General features: G+C 45.3%; 1 protein-coding gene across 1 annotated transcript in view; it reads right to left on the bottom strand.

The window, feature by feature from the left end:
- Positions 1-19,276, bottom strand: part of inppl1a (inositol polyphosphate phosphatase-like 1a) — a 188,493-nt gene that overhangs the window by 15,920 nt on the left and 153,297 nt on the right. The window contains exons 20-24 of the mRNA XM_059963612.1: positions 17,300-17,413; positions 13,797-13,885; positions 11,330-11,417; positions 9,425-9,580; positions 1,851-1,926 (exon numbers count right to left, since the gene is read on the bottom strand). Of these exons, the coding sequence (XP_059819595.1) occupies positions 1,851-1,926; positions 9,425-9,580; positions 11,330-11,417; positions 13,797-13,885; positions 17,300-17,413 (523 nt within the window). The remainder of the gene's footprint in view (positions 1-1,850; positions 1,927-9,424; positions 9,581-11,329; positions 11,418-13,796; positions 13,886-17,299; positions 17,414-19,276) is intronic.

Here is a 19,276-nt window from a genome sequence, read left to right as displayed (position 1 = left end):
GTCTCTGCAAACCGGTACTCACCGAGCCCAACCCGTACGTCTCTGCAAACCGGTACTCACCGAGCCCAACCCGTACGTCTCTGCAAACCGGTAATCTCCGAGCCCAACCCGTACGTCTCTGCAAACCGGTACTCACCGAGCCCAACCCGTACGTCTCTGCAAACCGGTACTCACCGAGCCCAACCCGTACGTCTCTGCAAACCGGTACTCACCGAGCCCAACCCGTACGTCTCTGCAAACCGGTACTCACCGAGCCCAACCCGTACGTCTCTGCAAACCGGTTACAGTTGGACAATGAACAACTGCTGGGAAACTCAGCAGCTCAAGAAGCTTTTGTCAGGGGAAAGTGAAGTGTGGACATTTCCAATTGGGACCATACATCAGGATGAGAGTGGAGGGGGAAGATGATTGGGAGTAAGGGGAGAGGCGAGTCAGGAACCGGTAGGTGATAGGTGGTCTAGGAAGTGGTGATGGATAAAAAGATCGAGAAAGATTAGTTTTATTTGTCACATGTACATCGAAACGCACAGTGAACTGTGTCATGTGCATCACTGACCAACGCAGTCTGAGAGTGTCCTGGGGGCAGCCCAGAAGTGTCACCCTATGCTTTCAGTGCTAACATAGCAAGATGACAACTTACTAAGGTGAAGGAAAGGCAGGAATATTGCCTATGTGTACTGACCAAGTCCCACATGGGAGGCTGATTAAGAAGGTTCAGTTGCGTGGCATTCAGGATGAGACAGTAAAATGAATTAGACATTGACTTCACAGGAAAAGCCAGAGAGTGGTTGCCTCTTTGCCTGGAGGCCTGTGATTAGTAGTGTGTCACAGGGATTGGTGTTGGGTCCGTTATTGCTCGTCATCAGCAACTTTGCAGATGACACCAAGATTGGAGATGGAGTGGACAGCGAGGAAGCCTATCGAAACTTGTAGTGGGATCTGGAAAAATGGCAGCTAGAAGTACGAGGTTTTGCACTTTGAGAGGACAAACCAGGGTAGGACTTGCACGGTGAGTGGCAGAGCACTGGGGAGTGTAGTAGAACAAAGGGATCCAGGAATACAGATCCATAATTCTTTGAAAGTGATGTCACACACTGGCCTTCATAAATTAAAGTAATCAATACAGGGGGTGGGATGTTATGTTGAGGTCGAAAAAGACATTGGTGAGGCCTAATTTAGAGTATTGTATGCAAATCTGGTCAATAAACTTGGAAGAGTGTAGAGAAAATTGACAAGGATGTTGCCAGGACTTGAGTTATAGGGAAAAGTTGAGTAGGTTAGGACTTTATTCCCTAGTGTGCAGGAGAATGAGGGGAGATTTGATAGAGGTGTATATAATTATGAGTGTACAGACAAGGCAAATGCAAGCAGGATTCTTTCAGTGAGGTAGAACTAGAGGTCATGGGTTAAGGGTGAAAGGTGAAATGTTGAAGGGGAACATGAGGGGGAACTTCTTCACTCAGAGGGTGGTGAGAGTGTGGAACGAGCTGTCAGTGGAAGTGGTGGATACGGGTTTGATTTCAACATCTAAAAGAAGTTTAGATAAGTACATGGATGAGAGGTGTACAGAGCTATGGTCCAGGTGCAGGATGATGGGGCCAGGCACAATGATAGTTCAGCATGGACTAGATGGGTTGAAGGGCCTGTTTCTGTGACAACTGGGGAGATATTATTCCTCCTACTGATGCTCTCCATAAGGGTCATATTCTCTTCAACAAAGCTCTAGGTCGGAACTAGAAAGTGCAGAGACAACTTCAGGGTCAAACGTTGGCTCCGCTCTCCTCAGTTCCAGAACAGAGGGGCATCACTGCCAAAGCAAACAGGTACTTCAATGCAAATGGCGGCCGTACTTCACATCCGGGTTCGTTCGGCTCCCTGGCTTTCCCTTGGATGCTCCAGTCTCATCCTTGTCGACTCGAATCCATTCTGTGGTGAGGCAAAAGAGAGAGATTTGCTCCGTCATCTGCTTTACATTCAGAGGGTTTTATTTTCCCATGCCAATGGGTAAACAAGCGAGGGATGGTGAAATCCTTCTCCCCTTCCACCCTGCCTGTGTGAACGCCGGTCAGTTATACAGAAGCCCACCACCCAGGCCATGCTCACTCCTCGATGCTGCCATCAGGAAGGAGGTACAGGAGCCTCAAGTGCCACACCTCTAGTTTCAGAAACAATTATACCCCTCAACCACCGGGCATTTGAACCAGAGGGGATAATTTAACTCACCCCAACACTGAACTGGTCTCATTATCTATGGACTCTCTTTTAAGGACTGGTCATCTATTGTTCCTAATATTTATTATTATTCTTTTCTTGCTTTTTGTACTGGTTGTTTGTCCATCCTGTTGTGTGCGGTTTTTCATTGAGTCTACTGTGTTTCTTTGTATTTGCTGTGAATGCCTGTAAGAACATGAATCTCAGGGTTGTACATGGTGACATATATGTACTCTGATAATAAACGCACTTCAACCTTTGGAAGAGGAGGTTAGGTAGCTCACTCACCTGCCCGCAAGGACTTGGGCAGCAGGGTTGGGGGAACACCACCACCCCGATGTGGAAGAATAGTATCTGGTGTAATTGCTTTAACTCCCTCCCCCCAGGCCCCAACACCACTGTGTGAACCTGGTCACCCCAGTGACAGGCAGCAATGAGGGTTGCCTGTGACAGCACTGGACAACACAGATTTTGCCTCCTGAATACTTTCGGGCATATCTTATGGATTGTGGTCTGCAAATCATGAAAATCACCATGAACTTCCCCTATCTCACACCGTTAAAAAAATTGTCTATGCTTCTTATTTCAATTCAAGATTCAAGTTGAGTAACTGATAGCTAGATTAAGGAAAGCACTTTTGTTGATCCACAAATCAAACAGGCAATTCAATCACAGGCAATTCGAAGAATTTCTAGTGGGACCGGAGAAAATCACATCGAAGACACTCAAGGATGTTTCTGAAAATTTTCTTGGCAACTACAGAGCATCACACTATGTGCAGCTGGTTGACAACATGCTTGAAGCAAACAAAACCGTGTCACTAAAAATTCATTTTCTGCATTCCCATTTAGACTTCTTCCCTTAGACTTCTTTTTATAAATTACCTGGATGAGGAAGTGGAGGGATGGGTTAGCAAATTTGTTGATGACACAAAGGTTGGAGGTGTTGTGGATAGTGTGGAGGGCTGTTAGAGGTTATAGCTGGACATTGTAAGAATGCAAAACTGGGCTGAGAAGTGGCAGATGGAGTTTAACCCAGATAAATGTGAGGTGGTTTATTTCGTTAGGTCAAATATGATGAGAGAATATAGTATTGGCAGAGTGGTGTATCAGAGGGATCTTGGGGTCCAAGTCCATAGGATGCTCAAAGCTGCTGCGCAGGTTGACTCTGTGGCTAAAAAAGCGTATGGTGTATTGGTCTTCATCAATCATGGGACTGAGTTTAAGAGCTGAGAGGTAATGTTGCAGCTATATAGGACCCTGGTCAGACCCCACTTGGAGTACTGTGCTCCGTTCTCCCTCACTACAGGGAGGATGTGAAAACCATAGAAAGGGTGCAGAGGAGATTTACAAGGATGGTGCCTGGATTGGGGAGCATGCCTTATGAGAATAGGTTGAGTAAACTTGGCCTTTTTTCCTTGGAGCAACAGAAGATGAGAGGTGACCTGATAGAGGTGTGAAAGATGATGAGAAGCATTGATCGTACGGAGGCATTATCCCCCGGGCTGAAAGGGCTAGCACAAGAGGGCACAGTTTTAAGGTGCTTGGAAGTAGGTACAGAGGAGATGTCAGGGGTAAGTTGTTGTGTTTTTTTTTTACACAGAGAGTGATGAGTGCATGGAATGGGCTGCCAGTGACAGTGGTGGAGGCAGATACGATAGGGTCTTTTAGGAGACTCCTGGATAGGTACATGGAGCTCAGAAAAATAGAGGGCTATGGGTAACCTGAGGTAATTTCTAAAGTAAGTACATGTTCAGCACAGCCTTGTGGGCTGAAGGGTCTGTATTGTGCTGTAGGTTTTCTATGTTTCTAAATGGTTCAAGGCAACTAGAATCCATCAATGCTGGCTGATTATTTTGGACACTAAAGCAGGAAGCCTCAGATAGTGAGTACAAACAAAAATCATCAACTAAACATTTTTAGCCTAGCTGAACTATTGCAAAGCATCAGCATCGTTATGCAATTATATTCAATAAAAGTTAATTTGCTTTTTCAAATTTCTGTGTAATAGTAGTCTGAAATTATATTTCTGTTCGAGCTTCAAGTAGTCTATCTTAAAATAATTCCTGTGGAAGCAACAGTTTTGAAAAAAAATTGTTGTCCAGTGTAACCATACATAGCCCATCTCTACATTAAACAAAAACTTTATGTGTGCTGTTAAAACATCCTGATGAAGGGTCTTGGCCCAAAATGTAAACTGTTTATTTCTCTCCATAGACTGCCTGACCTGTTGAGCTCTTCTAGCATTTTGTATTAATAACAGTAACTTCATTACAAAGCACTTCTCATACAAATATAATTCAAAGTGCTTTACAATGGGATAAATGCAAACATGAAAATAAAACTTAAACATATGAAAATAAAAGATACAAAGATGTTAGTTAAAAGCAATGTTAAACAAGTAAGTGTTGAGCTGGCGTTTCAAGCTCTGGCCTGCAGTTCTCGATGCTACCAGCAGATGGGGGCAACGTTGCATGTTCGCCCAACTTGATTAATCGAGTTGGAAGGGGCCAGATTGAGCGACGAAAGTAAACGTGTGATCGAATCAACTAACCAAAAAATAACCCATCAGTCTCAGGATTGTATATGGTGACATATATGTACTTTGATTTCACATTTAGTTTAAAGTTTATTTGGAGTAATTCTGATGCTCGGAACAGGTTGAGATCCCAACCGGATGAAGTTAATTCCTAAATTTGGACTGGAAAGCTAACACCAATCGCCGTGACGCTACTGGATTATTACGGAACTCAGGAAGTTGCGGCAAGGCAAGGGTTAACATAATGTTCAGGCAAGGGAAGATTGTAAAATAGAGTCCAAACAGCCCAGGCGAAAGGATTACCGGAGCCGGTTATGCTCACTGCAGACCAGGCAGGCTTATAACGGAAGGACGTGAAACACACCCAACAACTAAGGAACAATTCCTTTACCATCTTCAAAGTATCATCGGGTGTCTGTTTATAATTTCTATTCAGACCTTCGTCGTGAATGGCGATGAATTTTGCAAATAAGCATTCCAAATGCACACAGTTTTACCAAATGGTCAATATCCCGTAACTGCGAGTCAGTTCCGTATAGAAATAGATTCTGTTCAGACTGGAGAACAGCGTGGCCTGACTGTTCTCCCGGTGCACAAGTGATACACACACCGCTGGAGGAAGTCAGCAGGGCAGGCAGCATCTATGGAATGGAGTTCAGAGAGCAGTTAATCTGGCACAACAGCCTATCAGCCTGTTTCCTCGCCTGTTGTTGGGTTTTTTAGCACATTGGTTGTTAGTACGCCCTGTTGGGTGTGATCTTTCATTCATTCTATTGTGTCCTGTACTTACTGTGATTCCCCGCAATAAAAGGTTACATCATGGCCACAAATATGTATTTTGATAATAAAAACACAAAATGCTGGCAGAACTCAGCACGCAAGACATCTATGGGAGGAGGTAGTGACAACGTTTCAGCCCAAAACCCTTCATTGTGGACACTACCTCCTCCCATGGATGCTGTCTGGTCTGCTGAGTTCTGCCAGCAATTTGTGTTTTTATTTATTTCCAGCATCTGCAGATTCACCCGTGTTGCGTTTTATTTTGATAATAACTTTACTTTGAATTCCCTGAAGGGACCCCACCACCTTTCAAATTGAGTTTGGCTGTACGGCAGTCTGCACACCACGAGAATGATTGGAACAGGATCTTGCCCGCCCCTCCGACACATCTGTAAGGCAATGTGTGACCCTCACACAGCCCAGAATTTGCATTCCGCCCTGAAAACTACCAGCGATATTTTATTTGAACAGGAAACAGAGCGGACAGCAGAGTCTGCAACATCGGACCAGAGCGCCCGGCTGTTTTCCATTAGCATCTGAATGCTTTTCCAGACACACAGCAACTTTCTAACTTCTGGAACGCGAGTAATCATGGTATATAATATAGCACAGTGAAGGCCCTTCGGCCCTCCTTTTCACCTACTCAAAAAAAATCAAAACCCTCCCATATACACAGCCCTCCACTTTTCTACCATCCCCGTGCCTCTATCTAATCCCCTCGAATGGAAAAATCCCACAAAAAGTAGTGGATACGGCCCAGTCCACCAAGTGTAAAGCCCTCCCCCATCATTGTGCACGTCCACGTGGAGCGCTGTCACAGGAAAGCAGCATCCATCACCGGGGACCCCAGCAGCCAGGTTCGCTCTCTTCTCACTGCTGCCATCGGTTATTACCCTCAACAATCAAGCTCTCACGCCAACAACCACGGCCTCATCTCATATTCTGCATATTTATTGCTTATTTATTTATTAATATTGTTTATTTTTTCAGCTCCAGCTGGTAAAACCCGAGGTTCAGGCAGAATCAAGCACACTAATTTCTCAATTGCTGGGAAATTTCAGACTATTCTCGTGGTGATTAGTATTGTGGCTTCCTGAAGATTTACATAAATATTGCTGTGTCAGCCTAATTGTTTAAAGCTTTGGGATGACACCAGTTGTAGGTATTACTATTGGGACAGTGTATACCCTGTTCATGTTCCAAAGTCCTTCGGTTTCCTCTTTTAATTCAGTGTATCTCTGCTGTTTCTCACTGACTGATTTCTGTACGTTATGTGTTTGGAATGACTATACAGTATCTATTACGCAAGTTGTTCTTGCTTGTTTATCCTGTATTATTATCTCCAGACGGTTATCATGGACTGTCCTGTCTGTGATAACTGTTATAATTTGCAGGACTCTGACTTTAAAACTGAATCAGACTTGCTACAGCTCTACACTCTGTCCTTACACACCTGGAGAAGAAGGATGCTTATGTGAGAATGCTGTTCTTGGACTACAGTTCAGCATTCAACACCATAATTCCATCCAGGCTCGACAAGAAGCTCAGAGACCTCAGCCTTCACCCTGCCTTGTGCAGCTGGATCCTGGACTTCCTGTCAGATTATCGGCAGGTGGTAAGAGTGGGCTCCCTCACCTCCACCCCTCTGGGCTGTGTCCTAAGCCCCCTCCTTTACTCTCTGTATACCCATGACTGTCACCACCCACAGCTCCAATCTGCTAATTAAATTTGCTGACAACACTACACTGATTGGCCTAATCTTAAATAATAACAAGACAGCCTACAGAGAAGAAATCATCCTGACCCAGTGGTGTCAAGAAAACAACCTCTCCCTCAATGCCACAAGAACAAAGGAGCTGGTTGTGGATTACAGGAGGAATGGAGACAGGCTAACACCTATTGACATCAATGGATCTGGGGTTGAGAGGGTGAACAGCTGTAAATTCCTCAGTATACACATCACCGAGGATCTCACTCGGTCTGTACATACCGGCTATGTGGTGAAAAAAGCACAATGGAGCCTCTTTCACCTCAGACAGTTGAAGAAGTTTGGTATGGGCCCCCAAATCCTAAGAACCTTCTACGGGAGCATCACTCAACACACACAAAATGCTGGTGGAACACAGCAGGCCAGGCAGCATCTATAAGGAGAAGCACTGTCGACGTTTCAGGCCGAGACCCTTTGTCAGGCTGCATCACTGCCTGGTATGGGAATTGTACTTCCCTCAATCTCAGGACTCTGCAGAGAGTGGTGTGGACAGCTCAGTGCATCTGTAGATGTGAATTCAGAACATTTACAAAGACCAGTGTAAAAAGGGCCCAAAAGATCATTGGGGACCCGAATCACCCCAACCACAAACTGTTCCAGCTGCTACCATCTGGGGAAAAGCATAAAAGCCAGGACCAACAAGCTCCAGGACAGCTTCTTCCACCAGGCCATCAGACTGATGAACTCACGCTGATACAATTGTATTTCTATGTTATATAGACTGTCCTGTTGTACACACTATTTATTACAAATTACTATAAACTGTACATTGCACATTTAGATGGAGACGTAACAAAGATTTTTACTCCTCATGTAGGTGAAGGATGTAAGTAATAAAGTCGATTCAGTTCAATTTATAGTTAGGTATGGTTTCTTTAATGAATTTGTGTTTTAAAGGAAAGTTTTGGTGAATGATATTTGCCAGTTGACTGTGCCTGTGTAAGTAATCAGATTGAGTTAAACCGCTGCAGGATACTAGAACGTGTTGAATGGTTTCCGGTTTCTCTCAGCATCATGGGAATGCCTTCCACTGAGGGTCATGCTCTTCCATTGGTTAACTTTTTCTTTCCTGTAGTGTTAATTTCTTAGTTTTTTTCTGAGTTGTGTTTTCATTTAAGTTTAGTGATGTGTCCTTCTTAGCAGAATTGCGTATGCTCGCACGGAGTGCTGAACCCTGTTTTTGTTGATGAAAATATATCTTTAGAAGTTTTATCTGACTGTCATGTAATCTTTTTGTCTGTAATTCCTTTCCTCCTTTTGTCCTACAGTGTTAATCCAAGTGTGTTCAAGTGTACGCAGTGTTTTCTAACATTTGTCATTTCAGTTCTTATTTTTCTTTGTAAATTTTCCAAATTGGTTTTGGACAAAGATATAATGGCAAAAGAATACATTAATATGGGTATAGTTATTATTTTATCTTTGTATTTGCAGAGTTTGTCATCTCCTGCACATACGTAGGCTACATACAGCTTCTCATTGTTTCTAATATGTTTCTTTGCATTTACTGTGAATGCCTGCAAGAAATTAAATCTCAGGGTAGTATGTGGTGGCATATATGTACTTTACGTAATTTACATTGAAATTTGAAGAGTTTGTTAAATGCCCTTAATGTATCTATCTGCTTCTACCACCATCCCTAGCAGGGCATTCCACGCACCCACCATTCTCTGTGTAAAAAACCTACCTCTGATATCCCCCTATACTTTCCTCCAGTCACCTTCAAATTATGCCCCCTTGTATTAACCATTTCTGGCGTGGAAGAAAAGTCTCTGTCTGGAATGAGCTGCCTGGGGTGGTGGTGGAGGCAGATAGATACGTTAGAAACATTTAAGAGACCCTTAGATAGGGACTTGGATATTCAGGGAATGAAAGGAATTTGATCATGTGCAGGAAGAGGAGATTCAGTTCAGTTTGGTACAGACACCATTGGTCAAAGGACCTGCCCCAAGTTCTGAGTTTAACACTGAGGGAATAATTTAAAGTCTAGAGATTACATATTGATTTTCCCTGAACCTTTATGTGCACACAGTTACCAGGACAAGGGCGGCAGATTAACAACCAGCACAACTGAGACAGTACCGACTGGCAAAGAACGCCCCGGAGCGGAAACACAGCCTCGCCAGTTACCGTAAAGACGCTCTCTGGTGCCGGCTCTCTCCGCTGGCACGCGGACCTTCATGGAGCCTCGGATGTTCCCGGTTTCCTCCCCGCGGTGCGACAGAGAGGTGAGAAAGACCTGAGCGGTGCTGCCGATCATTGACTTCAGTGCGATGCAGCACTCTCCTGTGGGGGAGATGGGACAGAAAACACACAGCGGTGAAACGGGGGGAGCCCATAGCAGAAAGACCTGACGCTGAGGCTTTATAAGGCACTTGTCAGACCGCACTTGGAGTATGGTGGGCAGTTTTGAGCCCTTTATATAGGAAAGGATGCGCTGCCATTGCAGAAGGTCCAGAGAAGGTTCATGAGACTTATCCCAGGAATGAAAGGGTTAAAATATCAAGATCATATGGCTCTGGACCCATACTCACTGGAATTCGGAAGAATGATGGGGGCGTGGGGGGTGGATCTCATTGAAAGCCATCAAATATTGAAGTGCTTAGATGGAGTGCATGTGGAGAGGATGTTTCCCATGGTGGGGGAGTCCAGGACCAGAGGGCACAACCTCAGAATAGAGGAACATCCTTTTAGAACAGACATGGAGGAATTTTTTTTAGCCAGAGGGTGGTGAATCTGTGGAATTCATTGCCACAGGCAGCTGTTGGGGCGGTCCCTGGGTCTATTTAAAGCAGAGGTTGATAGGTTCTTGATCAGTCAAGGTTTCAAAGTTTATGGGGAGAAGGCAGGTGAATGGCTTTGAGAGAGATAATAAATCAGCCACGATGGGTACATCAGGATGCACAGTAGCATAGAGGTTACAGCAATGCTTTACACCAAACAGGGTATAAATCCTTCTGGTGTCTGTAAGGCGACTGTACGTTCTTCCTGTAACCACGAGCGTTTCCTCCCACATTCCACAGACGTACAGGTTAGGGTTAGTGACTTGTGAGCATGCTATGTTGGTGAAGAGCGTGGCAACAGTTGCTGGACTGCGGATCACTGACACACAACAATGCGTGTCACTGTATGTTTTGATGTACGTGTGACAAATAAAGCTAGTCTTCGAACAGAAGGGTCTGTAAAAGAGACAGGTTACTGGAATTTGGAAAATTCACTGCAAGTGCCACTGGGTTGAATACTCTCTGGATGGAATATGACGGTGCTGTTCCTCTAGTCTATAGATTAGGGGACCGTTTTGTGGATCACCTTTCCTCCATTCACTGCAGAAGGCGGGTGCTCCCATTTTAATTCTACTTCCCATTCCCATTCTGACATGTTGGAGGAGAAACACCTCATATTCCATCTGGGTAGTCTGCACCCTGACAGCATGAACATCGGCTTCTCTAACTTGAAGTAATTTCTACTCCCTCTCCGTATCTCTTTTTCTATTGCCACATTCTGGTTTCCCGCTCATCTCTTCTCCTCACCTGCCCATCAGCTCCCTCTGATGCCCCTCCTCCTTCCCTTTCTCCCATCTTCCACTCTTCTCTCCGAACAGACTGCTCTTTCCCCAGCCCTTTCCCTCTTCCACCTATCACCTCTCAGCCCCTTACTTCATCCCTCTCTCCACCTACCTGGCTTCACTCATCACCTTCCAGCCTGTCCTCCTTCCCCTCTTCCCACATTCGTATTCTGTCTTCTACCCCCTTCCTTTGCAGTCTTCCTTTGCAGTTAGGGTTTGGGTCTTCACCCAAAACCCTGACCTCCAGAACTCTGTGTGTGTTGCTCTGGTTTGTGTTCAGCCTAGTCCTGGCTGGAGAGGAGATGACACAGAGAGACCCAGAACCCTTGGGAAAGGCTGAAGCTGAGGGTGTTAAGGAGCCGATGAAGGATTTATGAGTGGAAAAGTGAGCCTAACTTTAGCGGACAGTCTGAGACCTCTGTGTGATGCTGGTGGTCAAAGTCTCGTTTGCATCTCTGCAGCCAGCTTACCGTAGGATTCATAACCGTCCACTGACTTGACAGTTAGGAGGAGATGCTGGTCCTGGAGATATTCGATATCTGAGAGAATTGGCTTCAGCTGCAAAACAAAGCATATTTCTGATTCGACGACAAGTTGTGAAATGCATTTATAATCCAATATGATCTGTTGTTACCTCCTGTACCTAATAAAGTGGCCACTGAGTGTATGTCTGTGATCTTCTGTTGCTGCAGCCCATCCACTTCAGGATTTCATGTGTTGTGCATTCAGAGATGCTCTTCTGCACACCACTGTTGTAATTTATGGTTATTTGAGTTACTGACGCCTTTTTTTCAGCTTGAACCAGTCTGGCCATTCTCCTCTGACCTCTCTCATTGACAAGGTGTGTTCACTCACAGAACTGCTGCTCACTGGATTTTTTTTGTTTGTTTTTTTGCACCATTCTTTGTAAACTCCGGAGACTGCTGTGCGTGAAAATCCCAGGAGCTCAGCAGTTTCTAAAATACCCAAACCACCCCATCTGGCACCAAAAATCATTCAACAGTTAATGTCACTTAGATCACATTTCTTCCCCATTCCAATGCTCGGTCTGAACTTCCTGACCGTGTCTGCATGCTTTTCTGCATTGAGCTGTGCCACATGATTGGCTGATTAGGTATTTGCAATAACGAGCAGGTGTACAAGTGTACCCAATAAAGACTCAAAGACATAGGAGCAGAATTAGGCCATTTGGCCTATCGAGTCTGCTCCGCCATTCAATCATGGCTGATTCTTTTCCTATCTCCTCCTTAACCGCTGTTCCTGGCCTTCTCCCTGTAACCTCTGATCCACTTCCAGTCAAGAACCTATCAATCTCTCCCTTAAATACACCCAGTGACCTGGCCTCCACAGCTGCATGTGGTAACAAATTCCACAAATTCACCACCCTTTGGCTAAAGATACTTCTCCACATCTCTGTTTTGAAAGAGCACCCCTCTATCCTGAGGCTGTGCCCTCTTGTCCTAGACTCTCCCACCATGGGAAACATCCTTTCCACATCTACTCTGTCTAGGCCTTTCAACATTCAACAGGTTTCAATGAGATCCCCCCTCATCCTTCTGAATTCTAGTGAGTTCAGACCCAGGGCCATCAAACATTCCTCATATGATAACTCTTTCATTCCTGGAATCATCCTTGTGAACCTCCTCTGGACCCCCTCCAATGCCAGCACATCTTTTCTAAGATGAGGGGCCCAAAACTGTTCACAGTACTTAAGACGAGGCCTCACCAGTGCTTTATGAAGCCTCAGCATCACATCCTTGCTCTTGTATTCTAAACCTCTTGAAATGAATGTTAACATGGCATTTGTCTTCCTCACTACCGACTCAACCTGCAAGTTAATCTTCAGGGTGTTAAAATAGCCAATGAGTGCAGCTAGAACATAGAACAGTTCAGCATATTATTGGCCTTTCAGCCCACAATGTTGTGTCGAACTTTTAACTTAAGCTTACTATATTTAAATGACCTTTTAATTTACTATAGAGGGTGCAGAGGAGATTTACAAGGATGTTGCCTGGATTGGAGAGTATGCCCAATGAGAATAGGTTGAGGGAACTTGGCCTTTCCTCCTCGGAGCGACAGAGGATGTGAGGTGACCTGATAGAGGTGTATAAGATGATGTGTGGTTAGTCAGAGGCTTTTTCCAGGGCTGAAATGTCAACACGAGGGTGCTTAGTTTTGAGGGGCTTGGAAGTAGGTACCGAGGGAATGTCAGGGGTAAGTTTTTCACACAGAGTGGTGAGTGTGTGGAATGCACTGCCGGCAGTGGTGGTGGAAGTGATACAAGAGGGTTTCTTAAGAGACTCTTAAGAGAAATAGAGGGCGATGTGGTAGGGAAATTCTAGGCAGTTCTAGAGCAGGTTACACAACATTGTGGGCTGAAGGGCCTGTAATGTGCTGTGGATTTCTGTTAAACCAAGATCAAACTAACTCTTCCCTCCCACACAGACCTCAATTTCTCTCTCGTCCCTCTGCCTATCTAATGCAGGGGTTCTTAATGCAGGAGTTACCGACCTGGTGTCCACAGACCACTTGGTTAATGGTAGGGCTCCATGGCTTAAAAAAGGTTGGGTACCCCTGCCCTGATGTATCTGACTCTATCACCACCCCTAACTACGTGATCCACGCACCCACCTATTACATCCCCCTTATACCTTCCTCCAATCACCTTAAAATTATGCTGTTCGTATTAGCTATTTCAGCCCTAGGAAAAAATCTCTGGCAGTCCATGCGATCTCTGCCTGGTGTCTTTAATCCCCTGTTGCTGGGGTGTCAAAGACTGCCTGCCACGTTTCCAACAGTCACTGTGTTACTGACCTCTGCAAATCCAGGGGTCTAAAACACCTTCCACAAAGGCTGTTCACCTTCACACTAACTGAGCAGGAGGTTAGAGGCAGAGAAGAGGTCCTGCAGAAACAGACAGAGTTCTGTTTGAGTTACCGTTGGGAGCTGCCTCGATGACCAGCCAACTTTCAGGAAGTTCATGTTGTCGCTATTTTGCGTATCGTTTTCTGAACTTTTCTTGAACTCTGAAACACAGTGGGTTGTGGCGATTTTACTGCTTAGTTCAAAAATCAAGGATTCGAGTTTGTTTAATGTCATTTCCAGTACACAAGTACTGGAAATAAATAATTGTTAGTCTAGATCCGATGCGGCACAAAACAAAACACAATAAAATTAAACACAATAATAAAAAAAACTCAATAAATATAAATACATAAGATAGCTTACATATACTGATTGATTGTATGTCCATAAAGTGATGCTGGGCTCAGGAGTGTCTGTACACAAGGTGACTCTGACAGGAAATGATAAAGTAGTGGTGGTTGGGGGTGTGGAGGGGTGGGTTAGTGGGTGGAGGTGTTGATCAGCTTCACTGCTTGGGGAAAGTAACTGTTTTTGAGTCTGGTGGCCCTGGTGTGGATGCTACGTAGCTTCATCCCTGATGGGTGTGGGACAAACAGTCCACGAGCGGGGTGGGTGGGATCCTTCATGATGTTACTGGCCCTTTTCTGTATATCTGTCTTTGATGGTGGGTAGTCTGGTGCCGGTGATACATTGGGCAGTTTTAACTACCCATTGTAGAGGCTTCTTCTCTGTCACAGTGCAGTTTCCGTACCATACAGTGACGCAGCTTGTTAGGAGGCTGTCTACTGTGCACCTGTAAAAGGTCGTGGGTATAGATGTGCAAAGTCCAGCTCTTTTCAGCCTTCTCAGAAAGTAAAGGCATTGTGGAGCTTTCCTGATTGCGTAGAACGTGTTCTAGGATGCAGTTAGCTCCAACTTTCAGTTCAGGACTGTTAGATGCCAATTTAGAGTCATCAAGGTCAAGTTGTAAAAGACAGATGAGGAGGAATTTCTGTAACCTGTGTCATTCATCCATTCATTACATAAGAACGTAAGAAATAGGAGCAGGAGTTGGTCATCGGGCCCGTCGAGCCTGCTCCACCATTCAGTAAGATCATGGCTGATCTGGCCATGGGCTCATCTCCACCTACCTGCCTTTTCCCCATGACCCTTAATTCCCACAGGTGGCTGTGGAGAACAAATCATTGGGTATATTTAAAGTGGAGGTTGATAGGTTTTATGATTAGTAAGGGCATCAAGGGCAGGAGAATAGGGTTGAGAGGGATAATAAATCAAACATGATGGAAAAGTGGAGCAGGCTCGAGCCAAATGGACTAACTCTGTTTCTATGTCTTTTGTCCTTGCCAACCGAGATTCCCATCGCAGCTGGTCCGATTTACCTGTGTTTGTCCCATATTCCTCTAATCCTTTTCTACAGGTGTACCTGTCCAAGTATATTTTAAACACTGTTGGTGTACCTGCCTCAACACTTCCTCTTCCACTTCCACCTCAGTCCGTATACTCACCTTCCTCTGGGTGAAAAATTGCCCCTGTAGTTCCTCTGTTTTTTTGCCAATGACTTGGATGAAGGAATTGATGGCTTTGTGGCCACGTTTGCAGATGATACAAAAATAGGTGGAGGGGCGGGTAGTGTTGAGGAAGCAGGGAGACTGCAGAAGGACTTAAACACATTGGGAGAATAGGTAAAGAAGTGCAGATGGGAAGTGTATGGTAATGCACTCTGGAAGGAATAAAGGCATGGACTATTTTGTATACAGAGGGAAGATTAAAAAAATCAGAGGTGCAGAGGGAATTGGGAGTCCTCATGCAGGGGCCCCTAAAGGTTAACTTGCAGGTCGTCAGGAAGGCAAATGCAATGTTAGCATTCATTTTGAGAGATGTAGAATATAAAAGAAAGGGTGTAATGCTGAAGCAAATGCAGAGACTTTAAAAGGCATTGTGGTCAGACTGTGTTTGGAGTACTGTGAGCAGTTTTGGATCCCTTATCTAAGAAAGGATGTGCTAGCATTGGAGAGGGTCTAGAGGAGGCAGATGAGAATGATCGCAGGAATGAAAGGGTTAATGTCTAAGGAGTATTCAATGCCTCCGGGCCTGCACTCGCTGATTAGAAGTGGGGGAGGAACTTGTTGAAACTTATCCCATATTGAAAGGCCCAGATAGAGTGAAGGCGGAGAGAATGTTTCATATGGTGGGTGAGTCCAGGACCAGCGGGCACAACCTCACAGTAGGATATTTATTTAGAACAGAGATGAGGAAAAGTGTCTTTAGCCAGAGGGTGGTGAATCTGTGGAATTCATTGCCAAGTTACTGGGCTAATTTAAAGTGGAAATTGATGGGTTTGTGATTATCAGTGTGTCAAAGGTTATGGAGAGAAGGCAGGAGAATGGGGTTGAGAGCCATGATCTTATGATCTAATTCTTTCCATTTTCACCTTTAAACCCATGTACTCTACATAGAACAGTACAGCACAGGAACAGGCCACAATGTTGTGCCAAAACAACTAAATTAGTGAACAAATGGTCAACTAAACTAATCCCTCCTGCCTACACAATGCCCATATCCTTCCATTTTCCTCACATTCATGTGCCTATCTGAATATCTCTTAATAGTTCCTAATGTATTTCCCTCTAAGACCACCCGGGCAGGGCATCTCCATGTAAATCTCCATGTAAAAAAAACTTGCTCCTCACACCTCGTGTAAAATTACTCCCTCTCACCTTAAATGCATGCCCTTTGGTATTAGACATTTCAACCCTGGGAGAAACATATTGTCAGTCTAGTTTAGCAATGTCTCTCATAATCTTATAATCCTCTATCAGATCTTACTTCTCAAGTTGTTGATTCCTAACACTGGGAAAAAAGACAGCACGCATTCACTCTGTTATGCCCCTCATGACTTTAAACATATCCGTTAGATCACCCCTCATTCTCCTGCACTTCAGTGAATAATGTCCTCACCTGCTCAACCTCTCCCTATAAATTAGTCCCTCAATTCCTGGCAACATCCTTGCCAATGTTTTCAATTTAATAACATCTTGCTCAACCTCCCTCCATAACTCAGTCCCTCGAGTCTAGACAGGACGGGTCGGCATGGTAGTGGAGCAGTTAGTGGGTCAGTTCCTGCTGCTGTCAGTAAGGAGTCCGTATGTCCTTCCTGTGACCGGCTGGGTTTCCTCCGGGTGTTCCGGTATCCCCCATATTCCAAGGAGGTGTGGTTTAGGGCTAGTAAGTTGTACTGGAAGCATAGCGACACTTGCAGGCTGCCCCAGCACATCCTCGGACTGTATTGGTCATTGATGCAAAGGGCACATTTCACTGTGTGTTTCGATGTACGTGTGACAAATAAAGCTAATCTAATCATCCTCGCAAATCTTCGCTGCACTTTTACCAACTCAGTGTCATCTTTCCTATAGCAGGGCGACCAAAGCCATGCACAATATTCTCAGAGTGCCCTCACTGATGTCTTATACAACTGCAGATGCTGAATTGCCAGGGCACATCAAATTATGGAGGGGGTGTAGATGGGGGTGAGGCGGCAAGTGGGGAAGATGGCTCCCACTGACCGGGATACTCACCCTCCAGGCAGGTGGAATAGAACTCGATGAAGAACTTGGTCCTGCTGGCAGTTTTAACAATGGCTTCAATGTTCTCAAAGTCGATGTAGGCTTGGTCAGATGACTTGGACAGACCTGGATTTAAACAAAAACTAGGGATGAGCGTTAAACAGCAAGATGATTTAGAACTAGCTTCTCCACCCTCTGCCATCAGAGTTATGAAAGGTCCATGAATCCATGAACACTACCTTGGCCGGAATCGGAGATTATTTACTCCCCCCGTCTGACCTGATAACTGCCTTCTTTCCGTCAGTTGCTCACTATTTTGCTCTCTTTTTGCACGATTTATTTATTATATGTTCCTAATGTAACTTATATGGACGATGGGGTGGAGAGTAAGGTGTTCCTTCCCTCTGCAGGCCGCCCTTGGGCAAGGTGTAGTACCTGGTTAGCAGCACCCCTCCCCACTCCGATCAGGGTCGCGTGAAACCATGGGAGACCATGGGAGCAGGTGGAGGATGGTCACATGGGCAGCTGGTGCATATCACAAGTTCTGGTTTTGCAACCACTGACCCCAGGCAGACAATCTCAGAAAAGTATTGATAATCTTGTAAAGACACTTGTAAAGACATCTTGTAAAGACACTGCCCAGAAGAAAGCAATGACAAACCACTTGTGTAGAAAAATTTGCCAGGAACAATCACGGCCATGGAAAGACCATGATCTGGCACAAAACAAAGGAACAATTGTAATTTACAGGACTGTATATTTTACACTTTGTTCTATACTGCTCAAGAGGAAGCTACTGACACACTGCAGGAAGCCCTAAACACCGAGAGAGATGGAGAACCTTTACTGCTACCCTAAACGCCAGTGACAAAACGGTACAAATTTCATGATGTGTCAGTGATAATAAGCATGACTCTGGCGATACTGGTGTCTTGTTCTGGGAACTGTCGCTTCCCACACATTTATAGCAATCTCACATGGCTATCAGCCCACCACCTAAAAGAAACTTCCTCCACTTGCCTTCGGGAGCACAGAGGCAAGGTAACTATTAAACCATGGACTCCGCTGGCACACATTATCAAGCACCAGTACCGGGTGCTCATTATGTAAGTGTATACATTAGGGACATTTAAGAGACTTTTAGGCACATAGATGAAAGAAAAGTAAGAGGGCTCTGTGGGAGGGAAGGGTCTGTATGTTCTGTGAGCAGACACAGCCCCCTGGCTGTTTATGGACCCTTTATTTAACATTCGGAAGTGCTGAGCCCATTGCCCAGACCATCATGGTTTGAAAACAGTGGAGGTTTAGTATGGGTACTAAAGAGATGCTGCATTTAAACCACAATGCAGGCCACAGCAAAGCACCAAATGATCAATGATCGAGTTCACTGGAATCACACAATCTCAACTTCATTTCATCAAAGCAGTGTTTCCTCTGACAACACACCAACAATAAAGCACCCCCTCTACACCACTCTCTCAAACACTGCAACAATCCCTCATCACCTCCCTCCAGCAATACAACACTCCCTCAACACCTCCCTCCTGCAATACAACGCTCCCTTAACACCTCCCTCCGGCAATACAACGCTCCCTCAACACCTCCCTCCGGCAATACAACGCTCCCTTAACACCTCCCTCCGGCAATACAACGCTCCCTCAACACCTCCCTCCGGTAATACAGCGCTCCCTCAACACCTCCCTACGGCAATACAACGCTCCCTCAACACCTCCCTCCTGCAATACAACGCTCCCTTAACACCTCCCTCCGGCAATACAACGCTCCCTCAACACCTCCCTCCGGCAATACAACGCTCCCTTAACACCTCCCTCCGGCAATACAACGCTCCCTCAACACCTCCCTCCGGCAATACAGCGCTCCCTCAACACCTCCCTCCGGCAATACAACGCTCCCTCAACACCTCCCTCCGGTAATACAACGCTCCCTCAACACCTCCCTCCGGCAATACAATGCTCCCTCAACACCTCC

This window comes from Hypanus sabinus, chromosome 3 (assembly GCF_030144855.1).
Source record: "Hypanus sabinus isolate sHypSab1 chromosome 3, sHypSab1.hap1, whole genome shotgun sequence".
NCBI lineage: Eukaryota > Metazoa > Chordata > Chondrichthyes > Myliobatiformes > Dasyatidae > Hypanus > Hypanus sabinus.
The sequence above is the reverse complement of the archived record's forward strand: the minus strand, read 5'-3'. Positions and strand labels throughout refer to the sequence as shown.